The 22248-nt window shown below is 35.1% G+C and overlaps 1 protein-coding gene across 1 annotated transcript in view; it reads left to right on the plus strand.

Moving 5' to 3' along the window:
- Positions 1-22248, plus strand: part of LOC138706084 (obg-like ATPase 1) — a 240127-nt gene that overhangs the window by 99373 nt on the left and 118506 nt on the right. The window contains exon 3 of the mRNA XM_069835025.1: positions 8734-8794. Within this exon, the coding sequence (XP_069691126.1) occupies positions 8734-8794 (61 nt within the window). The remainder of the gene's footprint in view (positions 1-8733; positions 8795-22248) is intronic.

The following is a 22248-nucleotide window of genomic DNA, read 5'->3' on the forward strand; positions in this document are numbered from 1 at the left end:
GGGAGGAGACATTTAAAAGATACGCAAAACACGTACTTGCAAGGGTTTCGGGGCTGTAAGAAACTAAATATGTGAGCTCCAAACCTGTTGGCCACTTGTCTCACTCCGGGTTACGTTGCTCCACTGAAGGAGCTCTAGAAAATTTTGAAGGGGAAAACCGAAAATGGACGTAACCTCTTAGGTACCACATACGCGAGGGCGTACCAAGGTCCAGTTTATGTTTTTATAGGTTCAAGAGAATTCACATATACGACTTCTACGATCATGATTCGGAAAAGTATTGAAGAAATTAGGAGTTCAAAAGCAAGGGAAAAAATAGGTAAAAACCTGCAAATCCGGTCCCTACATATTATCAACAAGGTTACCAGACGGCCGGATTTAATCCGGACAAGTTACTTTTTATTAGCTCTGTCCGGGTGTTCAGACTGGACTCTGTCCTGACGTCCTTTTGTCCAGATTTCAAAGAAATTGTAGGCCTACTTTAGTGAGAAATTAAATGTTTGTAATGTTAGGGGAGAGTCGGGTAGTATCGGACATCGGGTAATATCGGACAGTGAGTTTCTTTCATCTACCACACGATGATAGTACCTGATTGACATGGTTACGTTTCTGTGATGTCGCATAGAGAAACGTAACCATGTCATTCAGGTACTACCATATGGTGGTAGATGAAAGAAACGCACTGTCCGATACTACCCGATGTCCGATACTACCCGACTCTCCTCTATATGCATAACAGGAAACTGCTTTTTTTTTTTTTTTTTTTTAAGAAATAACATGATGTGAAATTCACTTGCTTCAAAGTGTGCTTGCAAAAATGATTAGGGCTTAAGTCTATTTGCGGTGAATATCGTTATAGTTCAGGATTTTTCTTTCGCGAAAGTTGTTAAATGCGTCCAGTCTGTAGTGTTGCTTAGTGTGCAGGAATTACACTCAGTACAACCATAATTTGAGCGGAGTCTTCCTCTTAGTTGTATTTCTTCTTGATAGTTGACAGCAATGCTAAACTATCATTGGATGTTATTTGCAATAAATGCAGTCCGGTTCCGACATTCGTTTAAAAACTGAGGTTATTACTCGTATCTCCACTGAAAATCATGGAAACTTAAAAAAAATTTTTATTGGTTATTCCACGTGTTTAGAATGTATAGTTTCATATCCCTAATGGATTTAGTTCAATTCTAATTAAAATATGTTTAAACATGTTTTTAATTACGGCTGTAAGAGGGCGTGACATTTAAAGAGCTGTCAAAATTATTTTTTCATCAAATAATTCATTTTTACAAATTTTTTATTAATTTGATTGATTGATTTTGATTTTGTTTTAAAGTCGGCTCCCTGAAGTTACTAGGTGAATGTAGCGGAGGAGAATTTTAATAGTTATTTGTTGCATAAATATTCCTTTTACTTTCAAATCCAGTTTATTTTTATTGAGTCAACACCAACTTTTTTATGTAAAATATTAATCAATCTGAATGAAATTTTTACTGCAAGACTTATGAGGTATTTTTCAAGAAGTGTTGCTAGTTTATTTTATTAATATTTTTTTCTTTAATTATAGAAAAAAATTAACATATTCAAAACTTCAAACATTATTTTTTTGAAAGTGAATAAATGAGATATTTCATAAAATGAGTGCATAGAAATGTTTCTTTATGTCTTGTGAACGTAACAAAAAAAAAGTGGTTTGAAAATTGAGATCTTCAACTAAAAAACTTGGATTTGAAAATCTTTCTAAGAAATAGAAAAAAAAAAGAAACAAAACATTTGGGAGTTCAAAATTTGGATTTTGTTAGTCCTTTGCATAGTACACCTGCTGTCAGAATTTTGTTAAAAATTATTAGGAAAAAATTTGTCATTTTCCTATAGTGTCCCCTTAATGAACAAGATTACAGGAAAGCTATATCCATAGTATTAATTCCTCATTTCACTTATTTGTAAGCAATTTTCGCTTGAAACAATTTTTCATTTGGCGGCTACGAAAAAAATTATTTGGGTGAACAAGATAAATGGGACACTCTATGAACCATAGGCCTATATCTGTAGTGCAAGTATTTAGAATGGAATTATTTTGTTTCATCTAAGGAAGTGACGTCAGGATAGTGTGACATAACTCATTGCCGTTGCTAAGCAACGAAAAAAGTAAAATGAAGGAATATGTAAAGTGTTCCTGGTATAACAGGTTCGTGTACCTTGGAACATATCGTCTTGTACATTGAAATATTGAAACACAGTCGGCCTAGGTAGCGTAGTTGGTATAGCGCTGGCCTTCTGTGCTACGTGGTTCGATCCCGGCCTAGGTCGATGGCATTTAAGTGTGTTTAAATGCGAGAGGCTCATGTCAGTAGATTTACTGGCATGTATAACAACTCCTGCGGGACAAAATTCCGGCACACCGGCGACGCAGCTGCGAGCATCGTTAAATAAACCATAATTTAATTTGTTTTTCAACATAGGGAATATAGGTGGAAATATGGCTGTGAAAAGTCACAATCATTTAAAAAATGTATTTGCCATCATTTGCAGTCTTCTCTGATTAAGATTTTATTTCCTGGAGGAGCCATAACTGCTTCAACAGTTTTCTTCAAGGCATCCGAATAAATTGGGGTTCTCTTAACTCCAGACTTACTTCGTGACATGATCTTAAAATAAAAGAAGAACAAAAACCGATAGCATCATGTACCTTGCAACATATTCCTTGGTAGAAGATGTTCTGTGTTTCAAATACAAGAGGGTGCACGTTTAAACAAATATGGCGGCTGCCTATACTAGAAATTAGAATAGGGTGACCAGACGTCCTCTCTTGTCAGGACATGTCCTCCTTTTTAGGCCTTTATCCGGGGTCCGGGCGGATTTAAAAAAATCAAGAAATGTCCTTCTTTCCGTAACTTGTATGCCTGATATTTTGAAATTATCTGATTTGACGCCTTTTTCAAGTAATTTGCCTGTAGGTGGCAGCAACATCGACGGAATATATTCTTTGCCAACGATCATATCATAACTCTCTTTGCTAAATCTAAATAGATATTTTCTGTCCTCTTTAATTATTATAGTTCCCTTGACTTTCATATGTCGCTAACTGTAAAAACATTATTATTATTATTATTATTATTATTATTATTATTATTATTATTAAGTTTTATCATAATTATTTTGTAATAAAAGAGGTATTAACATACTTTTAAGTATAAGCCTAAATCTGCACTGTAAATATTTTTAATAAAATCGATATTGACGCAGTTTAAAGTATAATATAGGCCTAAGCCTAAATCTAAGTACATATTTTCTGTCCTCTTTTTTTCGAACAATGTCCTTCTTTTTGAAGCGTTGTGTCCTCTTTTATTATCGATATGAATCTGGTCACCCTAGATTAGAATAAATCATGGAAATTAACATATGTTATTACTCATCAGATGATGGGGAACACACCGTACTTGATTGATAGTTACAAATACAATTCGGTTTCGTGTTAGAAAACATATAACAATGAACGAAATATTTACTTTTGGTACTAAAAATTGTTTCGTCCAAGAACTCACACTTTGTAATAAATCAAACCGGAACTATGACCAGAGCTACCTAGCGGCTTTGTCTATAATCTACTTCAGTTTGAGTCGGCTAGGTAGCAACAAAAATCAGAAACAAAAAATGTTTCAAGGTACACTACACTCAAGGTACAACGGTCTCCCCTATTATATGTGTGTTATATGTAGGGTACGGATTTTTAGGTCGTTAAAATGTAATTTTAGGTGCCTAAAATAGGCTTAAAAGTGTAGGAAATAGTCTCTAAAGAATTGAAAATAGGTTCTAATAAAAATAATGTTTTCTTTAAAAACATGTTCCAAATCATGAAGGAATTCACTTCTAGAATTTAATAATTTTAAATGCTTATATACCGTTACCACCACAACTACTAAAAGTACAAGAATAACAAATATCTAACTAGTTATACATAAAATAAACAATTAAATGTGAAGAAGAAGTTTTAGACAGAAATTCAGTACTTAAACAGGTCAAATATAATCAGTTTTTACGAAGCCTTGTCCGTTAACGTTCATAATTAGCTTCACAATAAATTACTAATACTTTTTCTAAATTTTTAACTAAAAAGCAATGCCGCCTATCACTCATTTGTATGCTGAAATTGAACGCTCCACATCCACTGAAGTAACAGGAGCGTATTTCAATTTTGACACTAGTTGGACAGGAATGTTACATTGTAAATACTTGTTCTTCCCTGTTAGGATATCTGAAGCAGTACGCAGGTTCTTCAGTCCTACATTTACTGCAGAACTTGCTCCAGTTTATCCCGTACTTTATTTCCAACAGAACCAGGAACACATTTGGAAGTTAAAAAATATATTTTCGAAATTAGAATGGGTGTTTTGACCTATTAGAGATAAAACATACTTAATAGGTCAAAATAGGCTTTGTCATCAAAATAGGCATTTTTAGGTGCTATTAAAATACCAATTTTAGACATAGTTTTATATGAAACTTGTACTTGCAAGTTTTTATGAACTTATCTTTTAAGGATTAAAATAGGTTTTTACCTAAAATCCGAAGTCTAGTTGTATGTCATAATATGTATATATTTTATGAAAGTATTTGTAGCCTGTAATATGAATAATGACAATACTAATAAGATTAATTTAAATGATACTAATTTTGATGGTTTCCTGTTTTAAGTATCTGGGTTCCACGGTGAAAGACAATAATGATGTTATGACTGATATAAAAGAGAAGATTGCAGCTGGGAATCGAGGTCTTTGGGCATTGAATAAAACTATGAAGTCCAGGTGTATCTCAAGAAAAGCTAAAATAAGAATATATAAAACTATTATTAAACCAATAGTAGTATATGGAAGTGAAACCTGGACTTTACCTGAAAGGGCAATAAAGATCTTAAATGCCTGGGAAAGGAAAGTATTACGGAAAATCTTTGGGCCTACTTATGAGCAAGGTTTTTGGCGAATCAAAACAAATGCTGAGTTATATTAATTATATAAAGATATTAACACTGTTGTTGACATAAAACTCAGAAGGTTAGAGTGGCTGGGATACGTAGCCAGGATGGAGAACAATCGCACACCCAAAGCTCTACTAGTAGGAAGAAGGAAAGTCGGACGACCTAAATTGAGATGGCTGGATGACGTTCAGGCTGACCTAACAAAAGTTGGAATTAGAAGATGGAGAACACGAGCATTAGACAGGAGTGATTGGTCGGATGTTCTGAGGGAGGCTAAGGCTAAACTACAAGGGCCGTAATGCCAATGATGATGATTTGTAGCCTCTAGGGCTATAATATGTATGATTTGATTACAGCCATACTTTCGGGTGAAATAGGGTTCAATAAATTTGGAAATTCAATAATAATAATAATAATAATAATAATAATAATAATAATAATAATAATAATAATAATAATATAATTTTGTTTCCAGTTGGGTACAGTGACTCAGTCTAACCATAAAATTCGTTCCTATATCGAGGATCAGATTGTTTGGATGTTACAACGGTGACCTACATAATATGCGATTGGTACTCTAACAGAATTGCCATCATCGGTTAACAGCCTTTTCCTGTCACAGCACAGATTTCTGCTGTCAACTTGTTTCCTTTTGTTCCTTCTTTCGTGATTACAAGTTACGTATGTCTTGGCTAGGAGGAGCAGGTGGAAGAAAGCGCAAATAGTGACCTAACGTCTATGTTTATATGTAAGATGTGTACACGGCACAGTAAGGATTACAGTCAGATCCAGGTGAGTTATCATTAAGTACCTACTGTAGGAAGGCAGAGGGATGGATAGCGGAGAACTAATTTCCACCCATGAAAGAAACTCATATAACAGGATAAGGAATGAAAATAAAAAAGTTGAAGTTTTCTTTGTCTCTGCAGAGTATTTTAGAAACGTCCAAGCTGCAAGACGCGACATTCATACAAGAAGTTGTGCTTTGAAGACAGAAGTGTGCAGGTTTCAGAATCGAACATATCCTACATTCGTTGTGTTTTTATGGCGCGTATCCGTATGCCATTACGCGCTGAGATCGTAAAAAAGTCTAATAATCGCGCATGTGATTAAAATTCACTTCGAAGGTTCTTTGCTCTCAGTTAAGATGATAATGTTTAAAGAGTTGACCATATATCGAAATGACATTCGAAGTATTGCTAAAACGTGTATAAGTATTAAAATTGTTTTTACGCAGTGGAACTACTTGGTGCCTTCAAACACGAGTATAAGATCGTCGGTTAACATCTGTAATTCGTAAGTGACCATGAAACTTTAATTTGTAAGTGTCCATATGCAGAACTACAGTTGTCGTTCGCTTCGTACTTTAATGTTGTTAATATTTTTAAGTTTTTATCTATAGTCAATCTGTAGTTCTTACATTCATAATCATAAAACGTAGCTAGCTGTCTTGTGCTTCGTAATGTTCATCCTCATGCATAAGAAATAGAACAATATGGAGGAGGTATATGGCCTCGCCATTTAATCGGAAACGGTGTTTTCGGCCCCTAGATCAGGAAAGAGAAAGAATTTATTAGCATTAATCAATTTGTGTGTAGCGTGATTTTTTATACTAGTAATTGTCAAAATCGTGATAATTTAAATTAGCAGAACATCATAAACTATAACTTATAAAATGTGTATCAATTTGTATTTAAGGCAAGTCTTTCCTTTAATCACAGAAATAAATTAAGATCAGTATATAGTTTGAGAAATACTTGTAGATATTTTGCTTTTTTGTAACGTTTGGAGTTTTATACATTTGTTACATTCGTGTTAACGATTTTAATAGTTATTTTCCAAGAGCTCAGACGTTCGAAATTCGACCACTGCGTCGTGAATTAGTTGCTGAGGTTGTCGTTTTTGGTTGGAATATATGCTACCGGTAACTTCTGCACTATGTTTCATAAAAGACCACCGCTGTGGAGTAATGGTCAGCACGTCTGGCTATGAAACGAAAGGAATTAACCCCTTCAGTTCCGAATTTATATTTTAAAAAATATAAAAAAAAAAACTGGTCACATAATCATTCTGGGGATACAAAAATTCCAAATCAAGTCTTCACAGAAAATCAAAATTTGGGGGAAATTTAACCCCTGGGGCCCCACAATTTTAAATTGTATTTTTAATTCAGTTATAGAAATGTTTAAAAAATAATACTTCCCATTTTTATCACATTAAATTTTCCAAAATATTTAAAAATATCGAAGACATTAAAAAAAAAGTACAGTATAATGTATATCAGACCTTAAAGGGTTAAGATCAATAAAGAGTCTGAAAAATACTTGTAGATATTTTGCTTTTTGTAACGTTTTGGAGTTGAACCACTTGTTATTTTTGTGTTAACTAATTTAACAGTTATTTTCCAAGAGCACAGAAGTTCGAATTTCGACCGTCGTGAATTAATTGTTGGGGTTGTTTTTTGGTTGAAATATATGCTACCAGCAACTTCTGTACTATGTTTAATAAAATACAATCGCTATGGATTAATGGTCAGCCCGTCTGGGTATGAAACGAGCGGGCAAGGGTTCAAATCCTGGTTGAGACAAATTACCTGATTAAGGCTTCTTCCGAGGTTTTTCCGCAACCAATTGAAGGAGAATTGCTGGGTAATTTTCGAGACCTCGGACTCATTTCACCATCATTCGTTTATATTATATCATCATCCGTACAATAGCCCGGGTTAAGGTCACAGTGCAGTTTGCTGTACGTATACAAGAGCGCGACCGTTTGGCTACCCAATCATTCATAAGAATAAGAGTGGTAAGCACAAAAAGCCTCAGGCTGCAATGTAAGCCTTCGGGCCCCTCCTCCGTACAAGAACAAAAAAAATAGTTTCATAAAATCTGTTAGATATGAGAAAAGTTATTAATTTTGTCTAAATTCACCCCCTACAAAAGGGATAGTTCCCCATACAAATATAATCAAGAGTTTGTACACGAAAATATATGCTACCTGTAACTTCTGCACAAAATTTGATAAAAACCTGTTACATGGTAGAAAAGTTATTAATTTTGTTTAAATTCACCCCCTACAAAAGGGATAGTTCCCCATACAAATATAATCAAGAGTTTGTACACAAAAATATATGATACCTGTAACTTCTGCACAAAATTTTATAAAAATCTGTTACATGGAAGAAAAGTTATTAATTTTGTTTAAATTCACCCCCTACAAAAGGGATAATTCCCCGTACAAATATAATCAAGAGTTTGTACACAAACATATATGCTACCTGTAATTTCTGCACAAAATTTTATAAAAACCTGTTACATGGAAGAAAAGTTATTAATTTTGTTTAATGCACTCCCTCTAAAGGAGCAGTTTCTCTTATACAAACGTAATCAGAGTTTGTACAGGAAAAAATATAATATGCTACCTGTAACACCTGTACAAAGTTTCATAAAAATCTTTTATATAACAGAGAAGTTATTAATTTTGTCCCGCTAGATTTGCATTTTGGACCATTGTACTGTGGTGGTTGCGTGGTCTAGAGCAGTGTTGCTCAACCTTTTTGATGATGATGATACCCCCTTTCCCTCACTTTACTTTAATGCGGCCCCCTGACCTAAGATGTACAGTAGAACAGTGATTCTCAACCGGGGGACCGCGGTTCTTTGGGGGCCTAAAAACAGTTGAGGAATGAGTGCTGGCTTATTTATTTTACATGAATTTGAATGTTTTCTTCCGACAGGTGTATAATCTCGTTGTTTTGTTTCAGGCACGTCGAGTACCTGTTCCTGACGAGAGATATGATTATCTCTGCCAGTACTTCAAACCATTGAGGTATATTTAATATTTAACTTTCTTATACTCGTATTTAATATAGTACTAATACAGTCTACTATATACAGTCGCGAAGGTCAATACGTAGTAAATATGCAAACATTAGATAGTTGCTCACCACTAGGATCGCTAATATCGCCTCATTACAGGCAATGCAAAATAGTACCGTCACAGTCTATTGTTTCTAGCACCCTCAAAACTCAAGCTTCGTGACTGTATATAGTAGACTGTGGTACTAAAATGCTACTTCGTTCTTACTTTCTCGTTACACACTATATATTTTGGAAGTACTGTATTTTATGACTGAAAAATGTAGTTTTCAAAATTTTTACGGTAATATACGTTTCAAATTCCTTCATGCAGGAATAGTGGCTTGTGGTAGGCCTATATAGTCCCTGTATCTGGGGCTTATGGTCCGGTTATTTGTGAACAACCCTTTCTTCTAACTACTGCTTGAATTTTTTCATTATCAGCAGTATTATGTCTCAGATTAAAAGATTCTCAAAGCTTTTGGTGTAACTAAAATGTATGTCAAGACTTTAGGGGCGTATTCATCTCATAGAGTGGATGAATAAATGTTAATGGACTTTGATTCGGAAACGTTTTATTTCCTTGCTACAGCCCTTTTTATACAACATTACTTACATTGATGCGGTACATTATGAAATAAAGGTAACATACCGTATGAAAATATCTATGTTTGGGCCGGCATTGCTGGTGACGTTCTGGTGAGATCTCACGTTCTTCCACCCAGGCTCAACGGAGAAAAACCTTAAAATATGCCAATAAATATGTACTAATAAAATTCTATATTTCTTGATATCACTAATAAATTAATAATAATAATAATAATAATAATAATAATAATAATAATAATAAAACAGTAAATGTAATAACATTATAGGCCAAACTAGATGAGATTAAACTTATATTTACTTCATAGTTTAGAAGAAAAATTCGCTCCGGCGCCGGGGATCGAACCTGGGTCTTTGGTTCTACGTACCAAGCGCTCTGATCACTGAGCTACGCCGAATTCAATCCACAGCACCGGATCGAACTTTCCTCCTTCGATGTTTCCCTTTGTGGCCTGACTCCAAGTTAGGCATATGGCAGTATGTCATATAATATAATGGCAGTTGACATTGGATACACGTCAACACATATATGCCTAACTTGGAGTCAGGCCACAAAGGGAAACCTCGAAGGAGGAAAGTTCGATCCGGTGCTGTGGATTGAATTCGGCGTAGCTCAGTGGTCAGAGCGCTTGGTACGTAGAACCAAGGACCCGGGTTCGATCCCCGGCACCGGAGCGAATTTTTCTCCTAAAATATTAAGTGTCAATATTGCAGATAAATTCTGTAGGACAAATTAATATATCTATAATATTTCCTGTTGAGAGAGAGGCAACTACTCTGCAGTGAAATTCGCTAGGTGCGCCGAAAAACTTCAAATACTTTTCTGGTAAAAATAATTACAATAAAATCACTCAATACCAGTTTTCAAAAATAGAATATGATGCTTTTTTTAAAATCCAAATTATTAGTTTTTATGCCCCATAATATCAGTTTAATGAGTTTAAACGCGAAAATATACTATAATAATATAAATATCATGAAATAATATGCATTCATAAAAAAGGCAAAATGTGCAAGTATATGCAACATAAAATTTGGTTTTGTTTAAAAAATCGAAACTATGCATTTTTATGCAACTTAAAATCGGTTTTCATGAGCTTAAACGCGAAAACATACCACAATAATATAAATATTATGAAATATTATGCATTTTTAAAAAAGGCAAAATGTACAAAAAATATATGCAACATAAAATTTGGTTTTATTTTAAAAATCCAAACTGTACATTTTTATGGCACATAAAATCAGTTTTAATGAGTTTAAACGCAAAAATATATCACAATAATATAAATACAATGAAATAAAATGCATTCTTAAAAAAGGCAAAATGTGCAAATAAATGCAACATAAAATTTGGTTTTGTTTAAAAAATACAAACTATGCATTTTTATGGCACATAAAATCAGTTTTAATGAGTTTAAACGCGAAAATATACCACGATATCTATAAATACCATGAAATATTATGCATTCTTAAAAAAGGCAAAATGTGCAATTATATATGCAACATAAAATTTGGTTTATATAAAAAATTCAAACTATGCATTTTTATGCCACATAAAACCAGTTTTAATGAGTTGAAACGCGAAAATATACTACAATAATTAAAATATCATGAAATATTATGCATTCTTAAAAAAGGCAAAATATGCAAATATATATGCAACATAAAATTTGGTTTTATAAAAAAAAAATTCAAACTATGCATTTTTATGCCACATAAAACCAGTTTTAATGAGTTGAAACGCGAAAATATACTACAATAATAAAAATATCATGAAATATTATGCATTCTTAAAAAAGGCAAAATATGCAAATATATATGCAACATAAAATTTGGTTTTATATAAAAAAAATTCAAACTATGCATTTTTATGGCACATAATATCAGTTTTAATGAGCTTAAACGCGAAAATATACCATAATAATATAAATATCATGAAATATTATGCATTCTTAAAAAGGCAAAATATGCAAATATATGCAACATAAAATTTGGTTTTATTAAAAAAAATTCAAACTATGCATTTTTATGGCGCATAAAATCAGTTTTAATGAGCTTAAACGCAAAAATATACCACAATAATATAAATATGATGATATATTATGCATTCATAAAAAAAAGGCAAAATATGTAAATATATGCAACATAAAATTTGATTTTATTTAAAAAATTCAAACTATGCATTTTTATGCTACATAAAATCAGTTTTAATGAGTTGAAACGCGAAACTATACCACAATAATATAAATATCATGAAATATTATGCATTCATAAAAAAGGCAAAATATGTATATATGTGAAACAAAAAATTTGGTTTTATTAAAAAAATTCAAACTATGCATTTCATGGCACATAATCAGTTTTAATGAGCTTAAACGCGAAAATATACCGCAATAATATAAATATCATGATATATTATGCATTCATAAAAAAAGGCAAAATATGTAAATACGTATATGCAACAAAATTTGGTTTTGTTTAAAAAATCCAAACTATGCATTTTTATGGCATATAAAATCAGTTTTAATGAGCTTAAACGCGAAAATATACCACAATAATATAAATATCATGATATATTATGCATTCTTAAAAAAGGTAAAATATGCAAATATATCCAACATAAAATTTGGTTTTTATTAAAAAATTCAAACTGTGCATTTTTATGGCATATAAAATCAGTTTTAATGAGCTTAAACGCGAAAATATATCACAATAATATAAATATCATGATATATTATGCATTCTTAAAGAAGGTAAAATATGCAAATATATGCAACATAAAATTTGGTTTTATTAAAAAATTGAAACTATGCATTTTTATGGCATATAAAATCAGTTTTAATGAGCTTAAACGCGAAAATATACCACAGTAATATAAATATCATGGTATATTATGCATTCATAAAACAAGGCAAAATGTGTAAATACGTATATGCAACAAAATTTGGTTTTATTAAAAAAAATTCAAACTATGCATTTTTATGGCATAAATCTCCAATTTTTATATTTCCATTGTACGAAATGGAAATATAAAAATTGGAGATTTATCCTTCGAAGAGGTGGAAAAATTCAAATATCTTGGAGCAACAGTAACAAATATAAATGACACTCGGGAGGAAATTAAACGCAGAATAAATATGGGAAATGCGTGTTATTATTCGGTTGAGAAGCTCTTATCATCCAGTCTGCTGTCCAAAAATCTGAAAGTTAGAATTTATAAAACAGTTATATTACCGGTTCTTCTGTATAGTTGTGAAACTTGGACTCTCACTCTGAGAGAGGAACATAGGTTCAGGGTGTTTGAGAATAAGGTGCTAAGGAAAATATTTGGGGCTAAGCGGGATGAAGTTACAGGAGAATGGAGAAAGTTACACAACACAGAACTGCACGCATTGTATTCTTCACCTGACATAATTAGGAACATTAAATCCAGACGTTTGAGATGGGCAGGGCATGTAGCACGTATGGGCGAATCCAGAAATGCATATAGAGTGTTAGTTGGGAGGCCGGAGGGAAAAAGACCTTTAGGGAGGCCGAGACGTAGATGGGAGGATAATATTAAAATTGATTTGAGGGAGGTGGGGTATGATGATAGAGACTGGATTAATCTTGCACAGGATAGGGACCGCTGGCGGGCTTATGTGAGGGCGGCAATGAACCTTCGGGTTCCTTAAAAGCCATTTGTAAGTAAGTAAGTATAAAATCAGTTTTAATGAGCTTAAACGCGAAAATATACCACAATAATATAAATATCATGATATATTATGCATTCTTAAAAAAGGGTAAATATGCAAATATATGCAACATAATATTTGGTTTGATAAGTTAAATGACCTCCGATTAAGATTCTTGCTGATATGTACTTGTACGAGTGTTATCACCTATCAGGCAATACATCTCACTTTACGATATGTATCAGAGGAGGAGCAATTTTTTGTATGCATCTGAAATCTGATTAGTATAATATGTAGCTAGTCGGCGATGTATACAATGGAGGGGGAAAGGAACTGGCCACCTACCCCATTACCTTCTGGTTTAGTTGCCTCATGAGTGGTGCCTTGTTGTTATCACTTGTGATGTTCAGACCTGTCTTCGGACAGTTGACTAAACAAGCTTAAATGTTGATGATTCGTGAAGATAATTAATCGGCAATTAATTACAGTCAGTGGAAAAATATATGGAAAAGCATTAACTTCTTAGCCCTAGTTATTAGCATGATGCTCTTAGGCATATGTATAGCCTTAACTTCAAATGTGTCATTCTATCGTGACGAATTTTTAAAAATCTTTAATAATATGCCCCCGCGGACTAACAAACTCTATAGGCCAGGCCTGCACAAATAGCGCTCCTTCGGAGCGGGAGAGCGGTGTTTCCCCTCTGCCGAAAGGGAGAGGAAGATACGTCAGAACGACATATAATTGCTATAGGTAGAGGAGATGGAAACGACCACTCAGTTATCTAGTGGAGTGCAGTGTGTAGGCCTATTCTCAGTAACTGTTTCACGTTGCTTACCTACTGCTACAGTACAGTATGGAGGAATCTAAAAGACGGAAAATAACATTTAACATTTAACGATTTACAGCTCGAACTTATGGATCTTCAATGTGACCTAAGGGCTAAAGATCGTTTGAATAATAGTACTAGCCTGGATAAGTTTTACAAGACTAAACATTAGCAATAATATCCACGACTACACAGGCTGGCTGTGAAAATAATTGCTATGTTTGGCTCAACATTTATATTTCTGAGCAACTGTTTTCTATAATCAACTTTAATAATGGCAGGCATCGAACATCTGTAACTGATGTTTCATTACGATCAGTAGGCTACTGTTCCTTTCAGCTGCCAACAGCATAGAACCTAGTTTTGATGTACTGATAAATAGAAATTGAAAAAGGATATTCTACATTTAAGTAGCTAAAGGATTTCTATTATTTCTGTAAAATAAATATTTCTTTATTAATTAATAATAGTCCAAGATAGTTTTGCAAACACTGAACGGGAATTCATTTCATAAACACTCGCAATAGTACTTCCTTTTGTGTAAATTTTGTACGAGTTCACCCCTTCTTCCAGTCCACCCTTATACAGAGCGCAGCTAATATCTGCATTCCGCTCATGAGCTGTGAGCCGGCTCGGAGAGCGCAAACCTTGTGCAGGCCTGCTATAGGCAATTGATTTCCGTGTTACGGGGCATGGCAGACGAAATAGAGGAGTATGGCAGTGGAAGGCAAACCGGGATACACGGTGTGACATGGTTAGTTGTGAGCAGCCATTATGGAAGTCAGGGTGGACTAATTGGTTGGTGTGAAAGAACATATTATTTAATAAGGGTGTCGCCAATTCGTCCCTTGTTTTGCGGCGCCACCACGGCGCCCAGGATGGCGTGGTTCGGAGCAATCTTCCCTTTCTTCCACCCTCTCTCGCCTCACTCTCAATCCCTTATAGCAAGCCAGTACCTTTCCTCTCCCCTTCTGAATTGCAAGTGATTGAGGCACATTATGGTGGCAGACAGGTCTTTTTTTATGACTTTCAACTAGATGGTTTCCTGTTGTGCCTAATCGCGTGCGGACCTGTTTTTATCAGTGCAGTACTCTTATTGTCATGATGATAAGACATATTCTGAATATAACCCGCCAAACGTACCCTTTTTCATGATATTGTTCCCACAATATTTTTTCAACTGATATCCACACAGATTCTTTCAAATAAGAAAATGAAAATCACAGCTTTTGTACTCCTACACTCTTCTATACATTAATAAGTTAACAATATAAGATAAACGAGTAAATGCGTAACTTTCTATAGATATATTCAAACTCCATAACGTTCGTTTACGTTCGTGGCGCAAAGACGGAACTGTGGGATCTACTTGAGGAAAGAGTTAGGCCCTATATTGATATTTCATTCTCATAATAGCTTATGTGCCTCTGTACCAATGGTCGTCAGTACTCGCTGAAATGGGTAACGGGTAAAGAGTGTATCGGAATATGCACCGCCTTGCAGAAGGAAGAAGGAGAGAGCATACCCGCCATCAGCCACGGATTCACGCTAGTGCATCTGTTATCCGCGGGTAATAGACGCTAGCCCGAGGGTGCACTGTGCTGATGACCGTTGCTCTATGTCTGTACAATGGGTATAAATTAATTCTTGTTCTGGTACGCTATGACCACAATGAACCTAGCAAGATAGTGGTTGTCTAAAAGCCGATGTACCCTTTTCATTTCAACGTTTGTTTAGTAGGTTATTTTATGACGCTTTATCAACATCTTCGGTTATTTAGCGTCTGAATGTGATGAAGGTGATAATGCCGGTGAAATGAATCCGGGGTCCAGCACCGAAAGTTACACAGCATTTGCTCATATTGGGTTGAGGGAAAACCCCGGAAAAAACCTCAACCAGATAACTTGTCCCGACCGGGAATCGGACCCGGGCCACCTGGTTTCTTGGCCAGACGCGCTGACCGTTACTCCACAGGTGTGGACCATTTCAACGTAGATCGCTATTATTTTTTAACTTGGTTATTTAACGACGTTCTATTAACTACTCGGTTATTTAGCGTCGATGAAATTGATGATAGTGGGATGGTATTTGGCGAGATAAGGCCGAGAATTCGCCATATATTATCTGGCATTCGCCTTACGGTTGGGGATAACCTCGGAAAAACCCAACCAGCTAATCAACCCAAGCGGGAATAGAACTCTTGCCCGAGCGCAACTCCGGATCAGCAGGATTATAGAAAGTAAAATTTATACAGAATTAAGAAGTATAGTTCGTATAACTCAAATTTATTCCTACTTCTTAACATAACCACTGCTATTTTGTCGTTTGCAAAATATTCGACCGATTCCATTTCCTGTCCCATGTTTTTCGATATTATGTGTGTCACACTGTTTACTGAATAAAGTTCCATTAATATTTTTTTTCTTACCGAAAATATTGGCTTCTGGAGTTACGAGGTTTTCGAATAACAGCAATGATATGCAGGTATGTTTCACCTGTTGTTGCTTGAACAATGAAAAGCGGGCCAATCATTAGTAGGCCTATATTTTATTAACCAGTCCATGCGTTTACTTTGAGACCAATTTTTAAGTTCTTAATTGTGCCCAATAATGTAACCATTTAAGTGGGAAGTAGATTAATTGGAAAACAAGACCTCAAGCTACGTATTACCGTTATCAATACGACTACGCATATCCTTGCGAAGTATTTGTGTTTTGGCTGATCATCTGGGTCCAGGGATTAAACCAGCTACATTTGTATGCATGGCATTAAATGTAGACGTTTGTTAACGATTTACGGTCATTCTAATAAAAACTCTTATAATATAGACATTTAACTGTCTTATACTTACATAGCGAATAGCTCGTTTATAAATCTTGTGTAAATTCCTTACTACATACGTCGTGTATAACAGTACAACTGTTACATATCTAGTTTCGTCATTACTTCATTGCTAAAGGTAGTAGAATAACTGAGGTTCTGTATTGCATCCGATAGTGTGCGCTAGTGTGCCGCGCTAAGTGTCGTTACTACAACCGCTCTGATCGATTACCACGCTATATTTTGGTCAAAGAGTACAGCTACAGCAATATTATTCTAATTATTCTGTGCTCTTTGATTTGTTCTTCTGTGATTACAAGGCAACCATCATCGTAAAATGACAGTCGATACGAACAGCTGTTAGATAGGCGGCCATTTTTTCTCTATTTACAACGTTTAAACAAGGGATTCATGTATATAACTACTGCAAAGAAATTCCCATTGTATAGTTACAGGCTGTTATATCCATCGCTTATGCATGGTTTATTAATAACGTTTTCTGTCCCAAGTCTGCATAAGTCTCGTATAAAAACTATACACGGTTTATTAGTAAGACCGTTAATGCACACTGCTTTTTGGTATATTAATTTCCCAGAAGGCTCTGTTAATGAGCTTACACGAACTTTATTGAAACGATTCTCCTACAGTATACTCTGAAACGGAATTCCTCTCATGCTTGACGTGAACGCTGCTTGTTTCAAAAACGTGCTGTACTGCTAAATAGTAACCATGTGGGGGACAATCTCGTACACATGACGAAAATTCTGTTTCCCTGTTCTTACAGATATTGTCTTTGCACAAAAGCGAAACATTGCTTTCATCCTTGATAATTCGCCATTTCTCAGTCGGAATAATAAGACAAAATGAACCTTCATTGTAATATATGGGGGCTTATGTACAATATATTGGAAGATATTTAAATTTATTGCGCTTAATGACTATATCATTTAGGAGTTTCCACTATCATATATTTCTCGTACGCATATTTATGTAATGTGATCATAGTATTCAGGCACTCGGTTCACTGGTGGCCCCAACTACCAAAAAAATGGCATTACCTCGTAAACGCTTAATTTACGGACTCATGTTTACTGGAACTTTTTTGCTTCCCTTCGTTTTTACTTCTTATCCCTAAATGTTCCACGATCACTTTTGAAATAGACAGTATCTGTGGCGGACGGTGGGTTTGGAAGTTGAGGAGGTCAAGACGTGACTAATGAGAGATTGTATTTTATATATTAAAAATATAGGGCCTGTTACGTACCTCATTATTAACATATGAAAGAACTTTTTGATATGACGTTGCCATATGAAGACATTATTACAAAAATAACCCTTGTGAAAATTGCTATTTTTAGAAGAACAATAAAAAAAATAAAAGAATAACACATGTCAGCTATTTCTGTTCAACTGGTGTTTTAACCTTGTGTCTATTGCACTGTTTTTGGACTCTATAAAATTTAAAATAGTAGCAAATGTGTCCTTAATTCAATTTCTTTAAAAATGACTAGGGCTGTTTGTGTAATAATGTCTTCATATCTTTTGGATATATTTTCCAAGAGTTGGCGATCTCCTCAGCTTTCGTAAACAGTACTAAAAATTGTTATTTCAACTGTCATATTATTTCGGCTTGTTTTAGCAGTAATGTGGATGTCAATAAATCAGTGAAGTTTTCCGTCCACATCTGTGGAGTAACGGTTAGCGCGTCTAGCCGCGAAACCAGGTGGCCCGGGTTCGATTCCCGGTCGGGGCAAGTTACTTGGTTGAGGTTTTTTCCGTGGTTTTCCCTCAACCCAATATGAGCAAATGCTGGGTAACTTTCGGTGTTGGACTCCGGACTCATTTCACCGGCATTATCACCTTCATCTCATTCAGACGCTAAATAACCTAAGCTGTTGATAAAGCGTCGTAAAATAACCTACCAAAAAAAAAGTGAAATTTTCCAGTAAATTCTTGGAAATAATATTGGTACTCTAGCCTCCACGGCGGTGTAGTGGCTAGAGCGCTGGACTTATAATCCTGTGGACTCATGCTCGATCTCCGGTGCACCCCGATTTATTACTTGTGTTGAGCAAGCCCTCGTCCAGGTAACAGGAGTTTTCTCCGAGAGCTCCGGTTCTCCTGTGGCATCCCAACAAATCTCCATGATCCCATGATCATCTCGTCTCATCGCGGTTATAGCGTAGACCAGTAGTGTCAGAGTTGTAAGCTCCAAAACCGATTGTGGAGCTAGAGTCGGAGCGTGAACTTGCTTATGTCTGTGGAAACACCGAAGCATGCAACGAGTCTAGTGGAGCGCTCCGCTCCGTTTAGTTTCTTTCTGACAACGCTGGCGTAGAGCAACTTTCTATGGCGCAGTCTGGGCAACGACTCTGTCGGTAAATACGTCTACATAACTGACTTCATATGGGTGAATGACGAACACTCAAGTACCCGCCATTAGTGAAAAAAATAACTGATGCTTCGTAGTACTTTACTCTCAAACACAAGCACAACGATGAAGTCGGAGGAATTCTGCACCTTTTTTATGCCTTAGCCGTCAGATATCTTGTTTGAAAACGTGGTTATATTCTCAAGACAGATCATCACCTTCAGAAAACCATTTTTCGAAACTAATACGCTTGTAAGATCCGGTTTTATACGTACGGTTAATCTATGTTAAACCTAACAAGGAGAGTACACGCTCTGTATATCACCGAATGGAATAAGATTGTGTGAGATGAAAGTACAAGACGTACTGTTTAAAGTCATACCTGGTATGGGTGGCCAATGACCCCTCGTTTTGAAAATATTGGCTATTGTTTGTGACATACTTCCGTTAGGTGCTCAATAGGAAAGCATCAAACTGTGTAACAGCGTAGCCCATATGGTTGGATGCTGAGTTGTTATCCAGGCAACCTGAGTTCGAATCTTAACTGGTCCTATATTTTTTTTTTCTTTTAATAATGATTAATATTGTGATCACAGTTATCTATTTACATACCTATATCATATTTCTCAATGTATTGAATGCTTCATCATGTTTTAAACAAATTACTAATTAATTAACATTGTATTGTAAAGGATAAATAATGAAATAGTGCTCACGTAGGAAGGTAAGATGTGTTACTGGTGTTTGTTCTATTTCTGTAGCAGCTATTCCATTTCATTTTGTACCCAATTCATTATGATGTCATAAAAACACACAAAACATACATATTTCCTGCACCATGCACAGCAAATGAAAGAAGGTTGTCCACAGTCACACACATTTTTGCGCATTTCTGCTGCGAAACAGATATCCTTCATATTCACAAACACTTCTCGTTCGTTTATCAGTTTTGATGCATACCACGCCTATTTCAACATAGCTTTGAATATAGGAACTGACAACTGAAAGTGAATTAAAATAATAATAATAATAATAGTAATTATGATGATAATAATAATAATAATAATAATAATAATAATAATTAATAATAATATCAAACTTTAAAAAATGAGAAGGCGAGAGAACTCGGGTTGCCTGGATGACAACTCAGCATCCAATCACATGAGCTACGCTGTTACACAGTCTAATGCTTCCCTATTAGGCATGGGCACCTAACGGAAGTATGTCATAAACAATAGCCAATATTTCCAAAACGAGGGGTCATTGGCCACCCATACCAGGTATGCCTTTAAACAGTGTGTCTTGTACTTTCATGTCACAAAATCTGATTTAATTCGGTGATATACAGAGCGTGTCCTCTCCTTGTAAGTTAAACCGTAGTGGAATACGATTGGTATTACTGCTAGGAAAGAAAAGAAGACGATCGCAGCTGTTTAATGATATTATTGATTTAAATAGCCGACGCTCGTGGAGAATATTCATTAAGAAACATCTTTGTTCTTCGATAATAGAGAGAATATCATTAAAAAAAAACCTGCAGAGGACCAATACTGCATACTTCAGTATGCTTTTCAGACTTAACCTCAAATAGTTTCTTAACGCTGGCTACCAACGATATAGGCTACTCCCACAAACACAATGCAATCTAAACCATGCATGGCCATCCCCGACGTAATTCCATACAGAATCAACTGCCTAATGAAGTAATTATATTAGTGTGCGTATTTCATAAGTTGTTAGAATGTTTATGAAACAGAATTCAGTCAAACAATAAAGTTATTTTTATGAATTAGTAAAATTACGTAGGCCTAATATTATTAGTGTTTTTTATAAATCAGGCCCCATAGTAAATCTTGTCAGGAGACTCTGCCACACACAGTACAGTAGTTCGTGGGACACTGATGAAGACGCAACACCGAGTCGAAACGGGCCGTCTGTCCAAGGTATATAACCTTTTTAAAAAAAATTTAACACTTTTTAACGTGTGACTAAACAATTTTAAGTTTTTAAACAAAGTGTTAACGTGAATTAGAATCCCATTTAATATAAATTGAAAATCAGACAGAAGCCAGTGATATTCAATAAAAACATGAATATAGTCGACAGAAATAAAAGGTAAAAAAATACATGTGTTAATATTATATATCATGAATAATTTTATAAATTTCTTTTTTAAAAGCTTCAATTTTTAAATGTTTCAAATTTGGAAAATGGTTTGTAATTTTATTAAATTTATTTATATATTAATATTTATCATATTTTAATAATAAAATTAAAGAAAATAAATTATAAATACGAATACAATTGCTGAATTTCTGTGAAATCTATTGATAGTGTAAAGAGGAAGTATATCTTCTCCATAACATCATAAATTACTATATTTCAATTTTAAATTGATTCAATGGATGTGATTAAGTAGCGAACTTCGCTGGATTTGATTTCCGCCTCGCATGCGTTTATCCACACCATACAATGGAATTGTCAAATGATTCCCGCTCTTATATCACGTATAACTTAGTTTCATCTTGTATTCTGCGAGCAATGATGGTAGTGTGCGGAGGGTGGCGTTGGACCCTTATTTCTCTTATCTTTCTTACTTCACCGGCGCGCTCTTTCCGAGAGAACCATAACAATGCACCCTCCAGTTGGGAACGAATAACTTTAGCAAGTCGATCTCCATTCGAAGTAATGGCAATACGTCCGCCGGTATATAGCATCCGAGTGGTAAATCGCCCAACCCCCTGGCTAATTCTGCAACCCAATCGCCGCCCTTGCGGAGCAAATTGCCAACGTAAGCACAAAACTACTTTACGAGCCACCTTGTCCCTCCTTCTGCGCGTAGTCTATAGTCCGCAAGCTTACCCTCAGGGTAGAAAGAAGACATCAACGAAACTCGCGACTCCAGTTTTATATAGGAATAATCTTAGGTTAGTCGTGTTCTTGATCTTGAGAACGGTAATTTCCTCCGAGAGCTATCTTCGACAGTCTCAAAGGCGGCGGTTTGTTCTGTTGGCTTGTGATTAGACCGTTGAGTTGCAGGTCCAAGCGTCTCTGTCGTGTACTGAAGGGTAATTGCTTCACTTGCTGATGGCAGATTTTTTATCGCTCATGTCCTTGGATGA

Source organism: Periplaneta americana, chromosome 1 (genome assembly GCF_040183065.1).
Source record: "Periplaneta americana isolate PAMFEO1 chromosome 1, P.americana_PAMFEO1_priV1, whole genome shotgun sequence".
In the NCBI taxonomy this organism is placed as follows: domain Eukaryota; kingdom Metazoa; phylum Arthropoda; class Insecta; order Blattodea; family Blattidae; genus Periplaneta; species Periplaneta americana.